Here is a 15,503-nt window from a genome sequence, read left to right on the forward strand (position 1 = left end):
GGTGGCTCACACCTGTAATCCCAGCACTCTGGGAGGCCATGGCGGGTGGATCACCTGAGGTCAGGAGTTTGAGACCAGCCTGACCAACATGGAGAAACCTCATCTCTACTAAAAATACAAAATTGGCCAGGCATGGTGGCACATGCCTGTAATACTAGTTACTCGGGAGGCTGAGGCAGGAGAATCACTTGAACCCAGGAGGCAGAGGTTGCTGTGAGCTGATATTGCACCATTGCACTCCAGCCTGGGTAACGAGGGTGAGACTCCATCTCAAAAAAAAAGGAGCAATGGTCATCTAATACCATCATCTGTGTGTACTTCTTTGGGATTTCAAAACAAAACTTTACAAATTACAACCCAGAGCCCTCTGTCAATTAATTCTATCATAACATCTGACATTATGGAGGGCAGAGCTAAGAATTCATGGTATTAAAAAAAAAAAAAAACCTGAATGCAACATGAAGGTGGCTCAGGAACAGGGTAAAATGCTAGCTCAGGGTAAGTCACCACAGAACTCAAGAATACTTAGAAACTTACCTTATAAGAAATCCTCATAGCCAGAATAGATGTTGAAGAAAGTAAACATTTTATCCAACTATTATTCAGGGAATAAAAATCATTTACTAAAATTTTTTTTTGTAATGAATTTTTTCTTTGCATTGGAATAGGCAGTTTGTAAAGATGTTCTCTGTGTCATTAAAACATGAGCTGGCACTTTGGGAGGCCAATGCGGGTTGATGGCCTGAGCTCAGGAGTTTGAGACCACCCAGGGTAACATGGTGAAACCCCGTCTCCACTAAAAATAAACAAAAACAAAAACAAAACATAACCGGGTATGGTGGCACGCACCTGTAGTCTCAGCTACTTGGGAGGCTGATGCAGGAGAATTGCTTGAGCCCCAGAGGCGAAGGTTGCAGTGAGCTGAGATCACGCCACTGCACTCCAGCTTGGGCTACAGAGTGAGACTCTGTCTCAAAACAAAAAACGAAAACAAAACAAAACAAACAAAACATGACCTGGAAGGAAAATACGAATTAAACACTTGCCACCAAAATTTGGATGAAAATATATAATATTCTTAGAATTTTTTTTTTAGCAGAAACAATATGGCATTGGTTCAAAGATATATATTAGATCCCTTCGAATCAATGTCATGTCATGAAAAGTAGAAAAGCACAAAAGAGATAATCTCTTAAATTCAGTGCTTTTAGATTAAGACTCTTTTTAAAAAGTGAAATTATCATTGTGTTTCTGAGAGAAATCAGCACCAGTGTGTGTGTACATTGCCTAAATATAACCTGACTGGAGTTGTGTCCTTTTCTGCCCAGTTAGAAGAAATTCTTTCTGGACTGAAGTCGTAGTGTATGTTTTTGAATCCCTTTGAAATAGTGGTTAACTTTACACAGAGGGAACCTCAGCCAACTTTAAGACGGCAAAGCTGTAGCAGTCATGACAATCTTGTCATATGAAATACATTTATATGACCTGAAAAGCAGTGACGTCTTGGCCTGTGTCTGGGGTCATCTGGGTATTCTGGTTAGAATGGTCCAAACTTAGATAAGAAAATCTCACACAATCAAAGTGATCTGATGGTTCTTTGACATAAAAATACTGACTGTATCTCATTCCAGGAGCACAATGAAAACATAATGCCTAAGAAAATGAAGACTTTGTATCGAAAACATGACTTGTTTGGTAAATAACATTAGAAAAAAATATTTTAAAAAACCACTTTTCCTAAAAAGACAGACTGACCATGGGTTCTGACTAAAAGCTCAAGGTTCAAATTCCACATTAATTATACTCTGTGAAATTTCCAATGTTAGGCAGAGACTGGCATCATTAACTAGAACAATTCTACAAAGGGCAATATTGCTCTGGTGGAATGGTTAATTCTGCAGAATGGCATTTTATTTAACAGACAGCATGGACTTCATACATATCCATTATCAGTGCCTTGAAAACCAAACAACTTTAAAAGTTAGCAGCAGTTTCTGCAAGTACAAAAATACACATTTATTACATAACATATGGTAGTAAAATTTGTCAAGATATATTATACAAACTCAAAGCATTTTAGATAAAGCATCAGTCTAATATATTATAGATTGATGGAGTATAATAAAATGACATATAGTCTGTCTTCAAATCATACAATATAATACTTTACAGCAATATTAACAAACTATTCACATTAAGAATTACAGGAGTATCTAAGGGAACACAGATAGTAGGAATGGTTATTAAAAAACCTCAGCAACTATTTTCTTTGATGCTTCAAATTGGGTGAATGATTTTGTTTTACCTGCTAATATGAAAAAGAAAAAGGCAATTTCTTCCAGAAAGACACTCCAAGCCGTAAGAGCTTCATTCACATCTTACAGTTCTGACAGTAGTATGCCCTAAGGGAAAGGGGAGTCCCTGCTGACTTTATATATTACACCAAAAAAGATGCATATGGCCACTTAGGAGTCTTAGTATGTGGGACTGGTTAGTTATAAAGTGAAATCGACTTCACATCTGTGACTGAGATGGCCAGTGTCATGAAGTAGCTCTTTGGATGCAGAGTTCTTAAAGATCATTGTAACGGTTAGCACAAACAGGGCCATGTCCCCACGAGGTAGGTAGCACCTATAGCTAATACTGAAATAACTTCTTCTATCTTAGAGAAAACATTTTTTCCCTAAAACTGAAAATGCAACCTTTAGAACAAAAAAGAAAGAACATTTGATATGACCATTTTCTGGCTGATTGATAAGACAAATAATTTGGAATAAGCTAGCTTGTGAGAGAAAGATCCATCTGGTGGTGAACTAAAGAGAATGGGCTCAGAGCAACTTCTTATAGGTAAGTAGTTAATGTGAAAGAAGACGCACATCCATTTTCGGTGCCATCCCTGCATACTAGTTGGCAAGACCTGATAATCTATTCCTAGGTGATGAGATGTACTGCTGTAAACTTGAAGTCAAGAAAGCGGAGAAAGGTCCATGGATATAAAATAAACCAATGGGGTATAAGCCATGAAACATTGGGAGCAAAAATACAAAACAACATCTGGAAGTAAAACCCAAAGCAAATGGCTGTCTGAGAAGGCCTGGTAGCCACTTTGTTGGGTATTCTATTGTGGGACTCCTTATAATCTGCCAACCTCTATATTGCTCTCTCAACTGCCAAACTATAAAAATCAGAAAAGGGATGATTTATGTTTTTTCTGGCTGACTATAATCTAAGAGGCAGGACTGTGCAGAAACATTTCAGCAAAGTGATGCCATGGTTTGATCATGTTAACAGCATTCGTGTAATTGAGAAAGGACCATTGTTGTGGTCTTTTCCTCCACACTGAGAGTGAATGCTGTCGGGAGGTCACCTTCTAAATAGAAAAAGTTGCTTTTCTGAAGAATGTTCCCAGTCAGAGACACCTTTGAAAAGGGTACTGAAATGAGCAGCCATTTTCTTCTTTCTCCTCACAACTCTGTTTCCTGAAGCCTTTGCAAAGCACTTCAACACTAATGAAAAAACAAATGGACAAATACAACCAACAAAACTGATTATCATGGTACCCATAGCTTTTGAGTCACTCTGTTTTTCTCCACTCTAGCTGTAGCAACGGGCTGGTTCCTGGAATGATTCTGTAAGGACACGTGATTAGTAAGATCCCACAAAAATGGCCACTGGCTTAGATTTAGGGAAAGGTTTTACATGATGTTCTTCATTACTGGACACACTTAATGCTTTGATTAGTGGCATTTTTCTTGCCTACTTATTAAAAACATTCCATGGAATGTAGATGGTTTCTCTGTACCCTTCCCCTCTCTCCTCAGGCCGCTATTCCTTATTCATGGTATCTTGGTCTTCTCAGGACACCAATCTCACAGACTGTTCCCACAAGTGGTTCCTCTACAGAAGGTGCTTTCGCTAGCCCTCTGTTAGTACCTCTAAAACCACATGACAGGACCAATCCCAACCTTTAATAAGAAAAAGCCTCCTAAACACTTAGGTGACAAAAGTTTTAGCATAAAGTTATTTGTCAAGTAGTCTCAACAAAGAGAATTATTTCATTGTCCTAAGTATTAGCAATGATAATCCTTATGCTACCTCTCCCAGGTATCTTATACAAAGGGGTCATAATAATTATTGTCTATTATTATTAACCCAGTTCCTGTTCTTGTGGACATCAGATTCTTAATAATATGGTTAAATGTCTTTGGTTAAATACCTGTCCTCAATGTCGCAGACCACTGTCGGCCCTGAGTCTGGGCTGGTCACATCCTCTAGAGTCCAAGAGCTGGCTGAGGCTCTTTCCCAAGGGAGAGAACCAGAAGAGCTCTGACTACCAGGCTCTATTTCCTCATGTGACTTCATACACAGCTTGAGTCTGCTCTCCACCAGGCTGAATGGAGAGCTACAGTGTCTCTCTGAGTCCTGGAAGGGAGAAGAACTACACCTTTGGGCTGACTGCACAGGGGCCAGTCCTTCAGCTGCCCTTAAGGGCAAGTCTTTTTGTTCCTCTTGCAGTGAGTTGGCTTCTGGAACACCAGAAGCATGAGGGGGTGGCTCTAAGGGTCCTTTTGGAGAATCTATTTTCTTTTCCTCTGGTCTGGCTGCCTTTGCTTTCTTTTTGAGGGACCAGTTTTTCAAACTGGCCACACCATTTCTCAACCATGTGCTGGGATGAAGAGTTACAGAATGCATTTGTGAATGCCATTCCATGGTGTCCTTCTTTGTATAGGCCGGGCGGCTGCAAGCCTGCCCTGATGAGGGACCGGGCATTCCAGAAACATGGCTGGCATTGCTAAAGTCAGGAGAAAGCTCTTCCTGTTTTCTCTGAGCCTGAAAAGTACAATCTATTGGAGAGGAAGTCTCAGTGGGTGTAAACACAGAGTGTTCAGAAATCTGAGAAAAAGCACTGTCTTGGGAGCTTACTGATGAGCCGGATGGGGAAGTGCCTGGGGAGGATAAGCTGGAATAGCTGGTCCTTGGGCAAAGGTTTAGTCTTGGGGGTAGAACCTTCTCAGTGTTTTGGTTTGTGGCACTACTCTTGCCCACCTCAATCCCCATGACTAAACTCTGATTAATAAGCTTCTGCCCCTCCATTTGCAAAGACTTATGCCGTTTGAGATAATCCTCCTCTCCATGCAAGAGACCAGCTTCACAGCTGGTTTTATGTTGTTTCTTTGAATAAATTCCCCTGAGATAGGTCAGCTTGCGGTTCTGGTCTTCTATGTTGGGCTCGGAGCAGCGCCGATGCGTCCTTGGACCCTTGAGGGCATCTGCTGTGTGCGGTGGGGAGTATCCAGATGTATCCACATCAAAGGGCTGGTTCTTGGAATGATCTTGTGAGGACGTAGGACTGTAAGATGCCACAGAAATGGCCACTGGCTTGGACTTAGGGAAAAGTTTCATATGATTTCCTTCACTACCAGACAAGCTTTTCTTCTTAGTGTTTTGAGTAGTGGCATTTTTCTTGCTGACATCAGTGCCTGTGACTAAACTCTGTTTAAAACATGTCTTTCCCTCTTCCTGGAGGGGTTGATTCTGCTTCAGATAGTCTTCATCTTTTTGAGAAAGAATTGTATCACAGCTGGACTTGCGTAGCTTTTTCTGATAAAACTCCCTGAGGTAGGAAAGCTTTGAATCCAGATAGTCGATGCTGGGCTCTGAGCAACGCCGGTGTCGCCTCAGGCTTTTTGCAGCATTTGCTGCAGCTGTGGACAGGTAGCTGGGTGTGCACATGGCAGACGGGGCCCTGGCATGATCCCGCAGTGGGATCTTTGTGTACACTAAAATGTTCACGGGCTTGGATTCAAGAGGCCGTTTCATTTGAACGTCTTCATCTTTAGAATGGGCCAAGTCAAAGTCGCTTAGGGTTAAAAGGCCTTCCACCTCGGGCTGGTCAAGATCATAGTCACTGAGGGTTAAGACAGAGTCCATGCTTCTGCTCCCCTGGCCAAGTTTCTTTACCAAGTCACTGCATGGTGCATCAACATCCTCATTTAGCTCATTTTCCAAGCTGTCATAGGAGGAGTCATTCAGTTGAAAGCAAGAAATATCTGTCAAAAAAATTAAACCATGATTAACATGTTTACTTACCACAAATATACCCATGCTTCCTTAAGAACAAACTATGGTGCTTAGCTGAATTCCCTTTTCATGTGGAGTGTTCAAATTCCTGCTCTCAAGAAGGAATCTTTCACAATCTCAATTGTTACTGAAGAATAAAAATAAAATTGCTGGGGTATAGGAGATTTATATCAGTTCCTGACAAATGGGCTTTCCTTAAAATTTTCTTAAGGCAATGAACATGTCATATGACCAAGAAATGGTGAAACATATGAAGGAATAAATGCTTTCATAGTATAAGTATATCCAGATTCTGAGTGAGACTCTGCCTTCTAACAGGTTGCTGGTGGTTACACATACTTAACGCTAGTCTTGGGGAAACCATTTACTAACTCTAACAATGTCCTTTTACAGAGTTCTTTAATATCCATTACCTTATTTAATCTTTACAACAACCATAAAAGTTAGACATTATTTTTATCCACATTTTAGAGATAAAGACAATGATGTTCACTGGCATAGAATAACCAGCCAAAGATAACGTATCTAGTAATTGATGGCACAGGGATTCACGTTCTGAAGGCAGCTGTATGTCTTCGAATTCAATGTTCCCCCACCCTCCCAGCCAAATGATGCTAGTTGTTTCAAACTGTTTCATAGCACACTAGAATTCTGAGGTGCCTGAGGACCAGTATGAGGAAGGAGAAGACAAAAAACAAACAAACAAACAAACAAAACCACTCATGCCTCCACTACCTCTGGGCTTTCTACACCAGTTTCACCCACAGCAGTTCTGTTATACCTACTAGGGTTATTCATAAAAAGTCCATCAAAAACCATCATACCACAGCATGCTGCCACTAACTTATTGAAGGCTGGAGCCTAATCTTTATATAGTTCTTAATCCCACTACACTGTTAACATATGCTGACCTATTGGCAGGCCATCTAAGGAAGGACCAAAAGCCCTGGGCCCCACTGACCTGGATCAGAGACTCCCTTCACTTTAGCTGTTATGGACTCCAGGAAAACCCCTATCCCAGTATGTTTACAAACATGTGTCTGTTTCTCACAGAAACCAATCCAATTATTTAAAATACCTGAGGCATTCTCTCTAGTGTCACATCTCACTGAAACCTCTCTGAAGAGGGAAGTGATTTCTTCTCCAAATATCCTAAGGCAATTCTCAATCAGAAATTGTACAAGCAGAGAAACCTGTAAGAAAAAGGACAAATGAAGTATTACTTTTCATATTACATGTTTATAAATCACATTTCATATATAAATCCTGATTTTAACAACAAAAAGCACATGTACCCACAGAAAAATTCATATCTGCTTTAAAAGTACATTAAACAGTTTCCCCTAAGAAACTATGACACTTTTAAAAGTACTTTGGGCATAGAAATGTAATCGGTGGACTAAAGTTATTATTTGTAGCCTTGTCTTAATGTTAACATTTTATACCAATAGCTCTGTTTGTAAAACTAGGTAAAGAAATATACTTTGTTATTAAAATTTATAAAGCATCATTAGACAAAGACTTATAAAAACTATTTATTGTGTAAAGGGAAGGCTGTCATAAACTTGGGAAGAGGGCTCATCTGCGAGTGCACTGTGAAGGAGAAAGACAGCTAGGAAGAAAACTTGTGTTCCTGACTAGTCTCTACCCAAGCATTTGGCTGACAGGTCTATCCATGTACTGCCACCTTCTGCTAGGCTCCCTAACAGGAGGTGCTTCTGGGGAAAGGTAAGAGTTTATTAGGGAGCTTTGTGATTCCATTGAGAGGTACTGGAACCTTTCTGAAGTTTCCTTGCCCCAGTAGCTGAGGCCAAGGGGCAGGAGAAATGTTAAGAGCAAAGGTAACTGATATCCCCACACCCCTTATTAACTGCCCGGGACTACAGGAGTGTGATTTCAAGTAACTACTGTAGTATCACCGACTCCATTTTATTTCTAGATGAGGACACTGTGGGTCAATGTAACTCTGCCCAAGACTATACATCTGGCAAGGGGGTAGAGCTGAGAATGAAAGCTTGGCTGTCCTAACTCCAAAGTCCTTTTTTTTTTTTTTTTCATTTTAAAAATCATATCAGCTGCTTTCTCACTTTATGGTTTTAGTCATAGGGTTCAGCCTCTTTAAAGGGAAAAGAGAAGTAACCCATTTGCTATCATTTCCTACTTAACAAATCACTTTCCTATAATCTACCAGTAAAGTCAAATTTATAAGGAGGTATACTTAAGTTATTTAAGAAACCATCTTTTAGAATACCCCAAATTTCAGTTTCAAAATGGGGACTCAGTCTCCCAGGGTATAAAAATGAAAAACTTCATTACCTTTTTTGTAAATTCGTTTTCTAGTTCTGGGCGGGAGGAAGTAGGAGGCCAAAGAATACTTGGAGCGACACACACAGCTAAATTAAATGCAGTCATCTGATTGGATGAGGAATGTTGCTCAATGTTGTGTAACACCCCAAAAAGATACCTTAGGAGAACAACATTGGCTCTCGGAAGCTGGTCTAACAGCCTAAAGACAGAAAAATTACTCTTTAAGCAAGACATTTCATTTAAAAACTTGTAAAGACAAGCAACTCTCACTTTGAATGGGGAAGAGGGCAAATCAAGAACATAGTTCAGATATGCAACAGTTTCAGTTAACATGGTACCATACAAAGTGAGGACTGCTTGTACAGAAAGAAAAAATAGGCATTGGGAATTTATTTTTTGTTTTTTTTATACTGTCTTCACATCTCAATGAAAATGTAAAAGAATGCAGAAAAATGTTTCATTCAAAAAAATGCTGCCTGAAATATTTCCCTGAAACTAGCATAATGCAAACTTAGGCCAATCCTGTAACATTTCATAATATTTTCAACCAAAAACCACAAAAAGCTTTCTGATAAAATTAAACAGTAATTTATAAAATTCTCCTTTATTTCCAAGTAGCAATACAGAAATGCTGTCTCTTGGTAAGAGCCCAAACCTTAGCTATCAAGATGTCCAGGTCCATTTTGAGAGCGTATGCTCTGCTCCACCAGCTTCCAAGGTCAATTTTGTCCTAAATCTGTTTCATCGTATCACTTTCACATATAAGTTGCTTATAGTAGTATATTTTCTACTGTTCTCATGTTGTAATTGATAAGGGATTTTTAAACAGTCACCAAAAATGACTACTATTAACCAAAAAAATTACAAATACACTGATATTCATGACTCTTTTTTTTTTTTTTCAATAGAAACCTGCAACCTAGGGAAAACAAGATAGTCTGACTGCTGCTTGCACAAATAATGAGCATAGTTTTTGTAAGGGTAAGTTATGAAGGACTTTGAAATAGAACAAAAGATTACTGGGTGTATTCAATGGAAAATAAGGCATCTAGCATAAGCGTTTGGGTTTTCTGCTTCTATAGGGTCCTAGGATTTTTCACAATAAGAGGTATTTTACAACTCTGTGTAAGTTGTAAACAACGGATAGCAGAGCATCTAATACTTGTCTAAAAAATGTGAAAATTCCTGTCTGGTGGAGAGACAACTGAGTTATCTGCACCCCTGCCCTGACAGAAAAGGTCAGTTTTGTTTGTATTTATTTGCAAATTCACTTTAGCATTTCTGATTCATATATATATGAATACATATATGAATATGTATATGAATATTATGAATATATGAATATATATGAATGTATATATGATTTCAACTTTGAAATCTCCTTTGAACTGGTTGTAACATCTTACTAGTTCCCTCATAAATGATTTAAACAAAATATTTCACATGTTCATATTTGCATGAGAGTCATAATTTTACCTTTTTCCAAAAAAAAATCATTTAACAGCTTATAGGATATATAGTGTTTTAGACAATTAGCAACAAAATCTAGAATTTGATGCTCACTATCTGAATGGTTTACGCCAAACTATAGTGGAAGTGGAGGTGGTATTTTGTTAAAAGGCCTTGGTTTCTGGTGTATTCAGCAGCTGTACTATGTTCTACTGGTGAAAGATGTAGATAGTTCATATATGAAAGTTGCTTAAGAAAAAAACAACTGTACTAAGCAAGCAAATACCAGTAAATAATATTGAGATTCTTGAGTATTCATAGAAGTAGAAATACTGCTTTTTGTTAAGGGACGTTTCTTTCCTATTCTCTTATAATGCAGGAAACATTCAGGAATGGGGTAGTGAGTTCTACCAGCAATTTCCCTTTGCATGAGTAGAGACAGCACATCCTTTACGATCAGATGTACTTTGCAACTCTGCTTTTCCTTTCCACTTTTCAAGGACTTCACTGTGCCTTTGCTGTGCTTCCACAACACTCTCCAAATCTCTCTCCTAGCACTGATTGTACTGCATTGTAATTCTTGATTTTTCTATCTACCTTACCAGACTATGAGTTCTGTGAGAAGACAGAATAGGTCATTTTCTCTGTATGACTTCAGTTGGTGAATGCAATATATGATGAGTTGTCTGGTTAAATATTTACAAAAATTAAGATCATAAACTGTGACTGGGCCTATAGTATTAGCTAGTGGACTAATGGATTTCAGCTCCCATCAGATTCAAGTATATGGAAGGTATACAATGTTCAACTATAAGATTAAGGAGGAAAACAATGACAAACTAGCATAAATCTATTTCTAAACTGGTCCACATGGATATGACTTTGATAGCTGTCATTATTTTAATAAATAGTCTTATAAAATATTTTAAAAGTATATTTGAGACATGACCAAATTAGAATAATTACCTTTGAACAGTATTTATTTTCTCTTCATCATTTCCTTGATCCATTACAGAGACCCAGTGATCATAGAGATCTGATGAAAAAATACTTCCTGGAATATTTCGCAGAAAATCCTTAAATTGATGGAAAAACAAATATTTCAAATCATTATCCTCATGCCAAACATGTATTAGAAAAAGTAGAAGACATTTTGTTGAAAAGTTCCCTTAAGTACTCTCTTCTGTGAACTACACAGTTCTGCGCCAACTCTCCATTGACTTGGGGACACAGAAACATGTACTTTGATTTTCCTATAGCAAAAATCATTGGATCATTGGGATAACTGGAGTCTTCATTATTGTGGGAAAATAAAGGACAACCCATTTGGCTGAAACTTACTGTCTGCATACATTTTGGTGAACTAGAATGACATGACAAGGTCTGGCAGTAAACCATCCTAAATTCCTTTCCCCTGTCCCTTAGACGGCTAGTTCAAGGAAATGCACCAAGGTATCTATGAGGTTCATTGTCTAGTAGTCATTAATTCAATCATTCTATGTGCATTTATTCATATGTGCCAAGCACTATTTAAGTTGCTGGGGATAGAGAAGTAAATAAAACAAAGTATCTGTTACCTTAGAACTTTATATTCCAGTAGTATTAGTGCACAATTGCATCAAGAGGTACTTAAGGTTTCTCCCTGTATTCCCTGTAGAAAGGTTCTCATATATTTGGGGAGAGAGAGCATTTCAGGTGATGGCCGGGTTCTAGAAACTTGGGCAGCACACCCATGCCTGATGTACACTAAATAACATGTCCACAGGATATTATCCTTTTCTAGGAGACCCTATTCTGCTGAGATCACTGGCAGGGCTGAGTGTGGTAAGGCTGAACTATGACACAAACAGCAAATGACCAAGGATGTTTGTTGTTTAGCTTTTGTTGTTTGGTTTTTGTTTACAAAAAACTTAAAAATAACAAAATTTGGTTCTTGTCCTGGTCCTACAGAGTTGACTCTAGGCCAACTGTCTCTCTTGCTTTTGGTGTGGCATTACCAAGGTCAAGCTTACAGTCTGATCTCCACCTTAGTAAACTTTAGGCAGAGTAAACTCAATATCATGTTTAAGCACCATACACATGGTTGGCTACCCTCTTGCAATTCCCTGCTTACAACATGAGGACAGGTGAAAGTCTGCAATTGGGCAATTTTAACTCTTGCTAAATCAAATCAGTAATTTTATCTATGTGCCTTATTGAAGGCAACACACAACTTGTTACTTAGCTATCATGTTTATAACAGTAATATAGAAGCTGTGATAACTTATTGTTACAATTGGCTGATTGTGTGGGCATCTTCCCCACTTGCTTATGAGCTCCTCCAAGGGTAGGGACAGACCCTTACCTTCTTTGTACATGTCAATGCCAAGCACGGTCCTAGTCATAGTAGAGGTCATTAGTGAACTACTGCTATATTGCATATGGTCAAATATTAATGGGAGCCAAGAGAAGGCCAATCAACTGTAACTGAGATTTTTAAGATAATCTGAAAAGCCTCTTTGTAGTCATGTCACTTTATTACCATCCTTTTTTTTTTTTTAGAATGTTTAACAAGAAGGAAGATTGACTAATTCAAAGTCTTCTTCTGTTCTATTATATCTTCTAGCAGAAATGTACTTGCATACTTGTGATTCAGGTATATCATTACAAAAGTTACCTCTTTTTGGGTAAAGTGATTGAATTTTCATAATTCCAAACTAATTTTAGCTGCTGTACCCACTTTAGAAGTTAGATTTAGAAGAGGCAAAATTTGTTATTTCAAAATGTGGTAGGGACAATAGCTCTCTTTTTAAATCTCAGTGGAAAACATACTTATGATCTGTCTTGAAGAAAAACATCATTAACATCTTAAACCTACTCTTGAAAGATAATAACTCATAACATCTCAATGAACTCTCCCACAGCTGGAATAACAAGTTACAAAATACAACCATCATCACAGCTGAGAAGGATGTGAGAGCCGATTCTGAACTGCAGTCACCAGCTCACTGCACTTAACTGAATGTCTCCTCTCCTCCAAAACCAGAGCCAAGGCCATCAGCAGAACCCCCAAATTCATTTGAGATGAGATACTGCAGGATTAAATATGAACTTTTCCTCAAAGGTTTGATGGATCAAAGTTATAGTGTCTTAAGCAATTTTCATCCAATTATAGTTTGAAGAGTTAAGCTATAACTTAAACTTATATTTAAGCAAAACCAGCATAAGTGAAAAATTAAAGGAAAATGTAAGTACCACTTCAAAACAGATTTAGAAACAAGAAACAAAACAAAAGCTTAAAAACTTTTGCTAAAAATTATCTCCCTTTCTGCAAGCACTTGGAAGAAAAGGGGGTAAAACATACGATAAAATGCTAATTACTTGGAACACATTTAACCAGACTTTTCAATCAGTTGGATCATTTTTTGCCTTTTGGTTATTTTTGGACAAATATTTCTGCAATTTGAAACATAATTTAACTCTTCTAGAACCATGCTTCTTTGCAATAGCATCAACAGTTTAGCACAAAATTTAAAGAAGTGTAATGCTATGAAGAACAGCACAGTAAGAAATTTTTTTTTTCTGCAGACATTCTTGGTTGTTTAAAGACAATTGTTTAAAACACAAGCTTGGCAGGCCAAGGCAGGCGGATCATGAGGTCAGGAGATTGAGACCATCCTGGTTAACACAGTGAAACCCCGTTTCTACTAAAAATACAAAAAAATTAGTTGGGTATGGTGGTGGGCGCCTGTAGTCCCAGCTACTCTGGAGGCTGAGGCAGGAGAATGGCGTGAACAAAGGAGGCAGAGCTTGCAGTGAGCCGAGATCACACCACTGCACTCCAGCCTGCGTGACAGAGCGAGATTCTGTCTGAAAAAACAAATAACCCAAAAAAACACAAGCTTTACCTTTGTAAATTAAGATATATATATAAAAAAATTTATCATGCATAAAAAACCTTGGCATATATATCTGGCTACATATTTTTACATATGTGTATATGTAAAATACATATTTTACATATTCATATTTTTAGTGTGTTCCAGGACTGAAGAGTAATCATAAACCCTGTGCAAAACAGATGAGATGACCTTAGCTTCAACCCTCCAGTTCTCTTGCATGATATTTAATTGCAAAAATCTATAGCAGGGTTTAAGAGCAGATATGGCTTATTTACCAAGAACCATCTGATTGTATATAAAGTCATGAAGTAACAATCTATAAGCACCTGGGCACTTAGCTGGAGTAGGGGTATGCAAGAATCTTCTTCACCATATTTTCCTTAACTTGGTTTTCATGTTTCAGCCTGAGATACAGGCTGGGGCCTTGTCTCGACCCCTAGCTCTGGTGCATTCCAATTCTTTGGGAGGTGGGAGCCTGACACAGGTCTGCAGAAGATACTGCTAAGGTCAAAAGCTCTGCTTAAAGCTCCTTTTGACTGTAGGTGTTTCCAAAAATGTAGAGCATTTCCAAGAATGTGGGGGCAGAAAACATTTCAGAACTCTATATCTCTGTAACTATGGACATGACTTAAGTAACAATGGGTAAAGTGTAAGAACCATAAAGAATGCCAAGTGTGGTAAAAGTAAAAGAAAACTTAGATGCTGAAGTCGTTCCTACTCCACTTTTAGAGCAAAAGGCATTAGGTCCGGTGCGGTGGCTCATGCCTATTATCCAAGCCCTCTGGGAAGCTGAGGCGGGCAAATGACCTGAGGTCAGGAATTAGAGACCAGCCTGGCCAACATGGTGAAACCCTGTCTCTAGTAAAAAAACAAAAATTAGCTGGATGTGGTAGTGCACGCTTGTAAAATCAACTACTCGGGAGGCTGAGGCAGGAAAATTACTTGAACCCGGGAGGTGGAGGTTGCAGTAAGCCGAGATCATGCCACTGCACTCCAGCCTGGGCGACAGAGTGAGACCCCGTCTTGAAAAAAAAAAAAAAGGTAAAAGGCATTAGGGAACAAGGGAAGGCATGAAGATTATGAAAATAAATAGAATTTTCAGTGATCTCAGCAATTTTTTATTTCAATTGTGAGGCAAATGTTTATTATGGCAAACTTCTTTAACTATTTTCAAACATTTAATGTTTATATTTTAAAACTGCCTTCATTAAGAACGTAGTGAGATAGTGAGGAAATCATAAGCAGGATGTCTCTTTTGGTATACGTGTGTTTTTTGATTTTTTAAACTTAAAATTTTTATTTTTTACATGGAGTGGCAGAAGTAAAGATGAGATCAGTGTGGGATAAAAAATTTAAAAAGCATATTTGATATGTTATATCATCAGTGGTAGCTTTTAAAGTCCAATGTTGACTTTGTGAAATGTTTTTAAAACACTTTTTAGTGTAAAAATTATGTTAAATCTATTATGGGTCTTTGCAGATAGAAATAATGTTCATAACAAAAAAGTAAAACACCCTTTCTTTCTCTAGAGCTATACCATGGGGTAGATAAAGGGAGGAGTCTTCTTACCTTTAAGACAGATGCTATCACAAAAATAGATTCACAGTCTAGGTGTACTTCAACTCCAGAATTCAATTTCTCTTTTAGTTCTCTGCAGGATTTCACATTGGCCGACTGCCTGAAGATACCTTTGGTGAGGGGTCCTTTTTGATTAAGAAAGAAAAGCATATCCTATGGGGAAGCAAAGGAAAATAAACAAAATGATACTTCACACACACAAATAA

The 15,503-nt window shown here is 38.2% G+C and overlaps 1 protein-coding gene across 6 annotated transcripts in view; it reads right to left on the reverse strand.

Moving 5' to 3' along the window:
• Positions 1–1,885: 1,885 nt before the first annotated feature.
• ARHGAP20 (Rho GTPase activating protein 20) overlaps positions 1,886–15,503 on the reverse strand; it is a 129,735-nt gene continuing 116,117 nt past the window's right edge. For 5 of the 6 annotated variants that reach the window (XM_023208030.2, XM_023208028.2, XM_023208029.2 and 2 more), the window contains 5 exons: positions 15,289–15,450; positions 10,804–10,913; positions 8,398–8,587; positions 7,160–7,274; positions 1,886–6,050 (listed from right to left, as the gene is read on the reverse strand). In XM_023208030.2, coding sequence (XP_023063798.2) covers positions 4,195–6,050; positions 7,160–7,274; positions 8,398–8,587; positions 10,804–10,913; positions 15,289–15,450 — 2,433 coding nt within the window. In that variant the 3' untranslated portion in view covers positions 1,886–4,194. The remainder of the gene's footprint in view (positions 6,051–7,159; positions 7,275–8,397; positions 8,588–10,803; positions 10,914–15,288; positions 15,451–15,503) is intronic. The other variant, XM_023208026.2, reaches the window with a different exon arrangement.

The sequence above is a fragment of the Piliocolobus tephrosceles genome, chromosome 13, assembly GCF_002776525.5.
Source record: "Piliocolobus tephrosceles isolate RC106 chromosome 13, ASM277652v3, whole genome shotgun sequence".
Lineage (NCBI taxonomy): Eukaryota > Metazoa > Chordata > Mammalia > Primates > Cercopithecidae > Piliocolobus > Piliocolobus tephrosceles.